Raw genomic sequence first — 5,085 nt, 5'->3', positions numbered from 1 at the left:
TTTAAGACCTTATATATAACATTACAGATGAGAACAAAAAAACATAATAGCAACAGAGATCACAAAACACTTTGATTGGAAATACAAAAGAAAAAAATAAACTTACTTAGTTTCCATATTCTCCTCTCCTGGTTTATCTATAATGCTGAAACAGAAAGAAAATAATTAAAGTAAATACTTGTTTCAAATTTTGGCACAAGGCCAGCAATTTTAGAAAAGGGGCTAAGTTGATAACATTGACCCCAGTGTTCAACTGATACTTATTTTATCAACCCCAAAAGGATGAATGGCAATGTTAACCCAACTCAGACTGTTAAGTCGGAAGAAATGCTGCTAAGCATTTTGCCCAGCATGTCAGAAGCTCCACCATTTCAGAGTGCTTGGGTATCAATCTGAGGACAGTGCAGAGGATTCGGAAAGATTTGGATGAGTCTAATAGTGATTACAAAGGTACAGCAGCCCAGAAAACTCACTCTGATCATTCTGATAAGAAAAGAACTCTTGAATTTGTTGGTAAGATCCAGGCCGTGATTGACAATGATCTCTCCAAGTCATTCAGGCCCATCGCCAGGGACATAGGAGTGTCTGAGTTTCTAATCAGGCAGGTAGTGCATGAAGAATGTCAGTATTCTTCATCCAAGATGGGAAAGGGCCAATTTTTATCCCAAATCATCAAGAACAAGAGGAAAGACCACGTTATATGGACCATCAGGGGCCATATGGACCCCAGTTGAGAACCATTGCTCTAGATGATATGTCATAATTACCAAGAGGCCATAAGAGAAGGGGAGATAATCTAAAGATTCAAGAATTCTCCAAAATTGACATGCCATTAAGGAAAGGGAGAGGTTTACTGTCTGGTGATATAAGGACACTGATCATTTCTCTCAGTTCATTTTGTTTAAATTATGCTAATTACATACACCATAAATGTGTTCTACTCTGTTTTGTATAAGTCAAACAATTGTCATGCTGATGACAGCTATTAAGCTTATCTCCAAACAGAAACCTTTCCATTTTCTTCAGGACATTAATGTTTGAATTTTGAGATTACCTCCCCTCCATAAGCCGAGTTGGATTTAACCCTTTAGCATTTACGCTAACCATATCTGACCAAAATACTTTATCTTATGTTCAAGCCAAACAGATCCAGTCTCACACCTACATTACAATATCATTCTAAAGATAAACAATTACGTCATTGAAATCTTGTAGTAAGCATTACATATAGCAGAGCAATCTGAATGCTAAAGAGTTAGGCATTATCTATCAGGTTGAGTAAAAAGTAAGCAACATTTTGAACCATGAAGAATTTGTACTGGATTTTTACAGGATTTTGAATTTTTTTTAATCAGAAAATGCGCAGATATGAAATTTGCTCATCACTTCTTCTCCATCACCAGACCAATCTATATCTTGACCACATTGTAATTTGCAATGAAAAGTGGTTTCTGTACAATAATAAAAAATGTTCTTTGCAGTGGTTGGACCACTGTGAAATTTAATCGTTTACATTTAATCGTTCTGTGAAATTTAATCGTTTACATTTAATCGTTCTGTGAAATTTAATCGTTTACATTTAATCGTTCTGTGAAATTTAATCGTTTACATTTCTGCCTGCCAATTCCGTGCCCTTTACACCTGTCCATGAGACGGTTGTAATAGTATGTATTACTTAAACTTTATTATTTAAATATTTCGCCCATTCATTGAAACAAACTAAAATTTCACTAGGAGACGTCAATCTTTTTTTATATAAAAATCTGAACTGTAAGTCTCATTAAGACAAAAATGGACAATCTTTGGTTTTAGTAGCGTATATCTGCATTAAACCAAAATGTCGAGAAATAGTGTATGAATCAGTCTTTAATTATCGATTTTATTTAATTAGCATTACATAGAGTCGATAATTTTTTTTTATCTTTGTTTTGTTTTAAATCTCTTGTAGGAACACCTTTTTGTCTAAAGGGGAAAGATTAAAAAAATTTTCTACTGACTGTTTTGCAAGTGAATAATAAATTTAGACATTAGTTTCAAAAATTTAAGCTTTAAGTTCTTCAAGAAAAACTGTGGGATATCAAGCAGATCCAACGATTTTTTTTTCATTCGACTTGAGCAAAAAGCTGTATCAAAATAAATTTTGTTAGAAATCTGAGCAATAAAATATGGTCGTTAATAGAATTAGTTTTAATATCTTTTCCATTGTATTAAAAATCATCATTTTACCTAGATCTTTAAGAACTGGTTATCACCAGAGACACGTACTGATTTGTTAGGGGGGGGGGCCTAAATTTAATATATTTCCAGAATTATTATCTGATTTTAGAATATAAGATGTGCTCTATGGCTAAAAATATCTCAATGTTTTAATTGTTAAGTTCCAGAATTTTTATAGTATTTCTCAACCTTTTTTTCTCCCTTGTGATTTTCGTGTGGTGATGGAACAGACTGCGATGCGTACAATGGAAGTCACATAAAAGAACCAATTCTATTATACAAAATTTATTTACGAAAGAATATGTAGATATATACATCAGAAAGAAAAAAGAATAGTCAACGATTATACAGTATTCAAAAACAGATAAGAAATCGATTTGAGAACTTAATTGGCTAATTAGTAAAACTTAAACATTTCATTATTATCAAAAGGCCCCCATTGTTTTTCTCATCTGAAAACGATCAGAATATGAAGAATTTGCAAACCCTGCTTGTTAGTACCAAAACAGATTATCTAAAATACTGCCACAGTTTATGGACTGAAAATAAATCTCATTGCTCTAAACCACTTTCTGTCAAGTAGCTTGTTATACAACTATATTATCAGTAGTTTTATGACAAGATATAGAATTGTCCCATTTAAGGGGAAAATAAAATAACTCTTCAAAAAATGATTACTGATAAGGAGGCATTTAAAATTTAATGTAACAAAAGAATGAACTCGTTTACAAAGAGTGCGGTAATAAATATAATATGCAGAAAAGATGGGGGGGGGGCAATAAGGACCAGACCAGATTCATAAGAAGGAAAAAAATCGCTACTTTCTGCACATCAAGGAAAAAATTCTTGGGTAAAAGGAATATTACAATTTATTGTCACAACTGTTGGGTTAAGAGAATTCTGGGAAAAAATGTAATCATGTTTCATTGTTTTGGGAACATAAAAAAAAAGAAAGGGGATAAAAAGAGATGACCAGTATCGTTCGCAGAATATTACTTGAACACGAAACTAAGCTTGATCGAGTGCTTCGTTGAAAGTGTGTGATATATAACCTGGAGATCGATTGACACCGACGATATGACATACATGTTGCATTTGTCAGGTGTGTGTAAATAAATTTTAACAGAACATGATATAAATAAATTTATCACATGTACTTCTCATGTTTTAAAGAAATACATTGACCATAATGCTTCGGTTCATCGTCTGACGAGCTTTCCAATACGGACAATATCAAATTCGCCCAACCAGTACTTCCTTAATTGAACTCCTCCAGCAGATATCTATTATCTCCCTTTATTCTCAAGAGATCAAAGTATACGAACGGGCAAAGGTGGTTTTTTTAGGGTATCATTTCCAGACTTCAATCGACCACTGACTATCAAGAATCCTGACTTTACTCATGGGAAGCCCATCCTTAATAAGAATATGGGATATCCGAAAAAAATGGAAGTCAATACCCTTATTCGATAACTTGCTCGTGATCAATACACAATGTAAAAAAAAATATTTATGACATTATTCTTATTGATTTTATATATTTATTATCAACAGGAAACTGGAAGGTACGATGATAAAAATATTGGCTGAACTACACAAGTGTCCTCCCCGACCGATATTGTTCCCTCATAACTTTTTATTAAAAAATGGATATTTTTTTAATGAAATTTCCTACAAATGCCTTTCCAGGTGATATAGATTACGATTACATCAGAATTTGTTGGGGTTGGGGAGGAGGCGAGGTACATGAAATATCTCGCCTGCCCCTTCCCTCTTTGTTTTCACATTAAATTCCGATAAATTCCTACACAAAAGGTAATCGTAGAAAAATTCATCAAAAAAATATTCATTATTCTGAAATTTATGAGGGATCAAAGTTGGGGCACTATCATGCTTTTAGCTGTCAGAAGTGAAAGTGCTCACTGCCTGCTAGTGAAGTATGTCTGTCTGCCTGTTGCTGGCCTGTCGATTCTTTGGCTACTGACAGCTAATACCATGACTGGCCGGAGCGAGCTATATGTCTGTCTGTCTGTCTGTCATTCTATCTATCTATTTCTCGAAAGTTCGCGCGTCCGCGCTAGCTAGTCGTGAGTAGAAAACACAAATTTAATATAAAAACATATTTCCTGATGTCGGAGATTACGAATATGCAAAAAAAAAAAGAAATTCGTAAATTTTCAGATTAACACCCGCACGCTAAAACCCTAACCCTAAAACCCTTGTGAAAATCGTGCGGGTGTTAATCTGAAAATTTACCAAAAAATTTACCCGCACCCCAAATACCACCATTGAAAAAGTTCAAAATTTAAAATTGGGGGAGGGGGTGAAATTTGAGCCTCTTATTAAACTTTATAACATTAATGTTTGTTTCACATAAAATGGTGTGTATTTAATTTCCATTATATTTACGATTATTTGAAGCAAACACAAATAAAACGCAAATTCTTTTCACATTAATGTTTTTGTTTATATCTAATTTCGATTTGCATACGTTCATCAATTCGCTACGATCTCTTTAAAGTAAACAAAATTCAAAATTTAAATTGATGTGGGGTGGAGTAAAATTAATTCTTTTTTTTTTTTTTTGCATATTCGTAATCTCCGACATCTAAAACATGGGAATCCGAAAAAAATTTTTCAAAAAAATGCATTTTTCAAAGTGAGGGGCGAAACTGCATTAGTCCCTTTCAAACTGATTTTTAAAAACAATTCGAAAAAGAGTGGAACTTTTAGGATTCATGAAGGGTGGGTAACAAAAATCCGGAATATTTTTTTCGGTGGAGATGGAGTATATGTAATCTGGGTATACCCCCCCTTTTAAATTTTTTTTTTTTTTTTTACGGAATCCTATGTTTCAGACCATGGAGG

General features: G+C 33.4%; 1 protein-coding gene across 2 annotated transcripts in view; it reads right to left on the bottom strand.

Moving 5' to 3' along the window:
• Positions 1–5,085, bottom strand: part of LOC106880662 (E3 ubiquitin-protein ligase RNF31) — a 54,230-nt gene that overhangs the window by 47,780 nt on the left and 1,365 nt on the right. For both annotated transcript variants that reach the window (XM_014930710.2, XM_014930711.2), the window contains exon 2: positions 107–145. In XM_014930710.2, the coding sequence (XP_014786196.1) occupies positions 107–145 (39 nt within the window). The remainder of the gene's footprint in view (positions 1–106; positions 146–5,085) is intronic.

The sequence above is a fragment of the Octopus bimaculoides genome, chromosome 1, assembly GCF_001194135.2.
Source record: "Octopus bimaculoides isolate UCB-OBI-ISO-001 chromosome 1, ASM119413v2, whole genome shotgun sequence".
NCBI classification, from domain to species: domain Eukaryota; kingdom Metazoa; phylum Mollusca; class Cephalopoda; order Octopoda; family Octopodidae; genus Octopus; species Octopus bimaculoides.
This window is presented reverse-complemented; position numbering and strand designations above follow the sequence as displayed.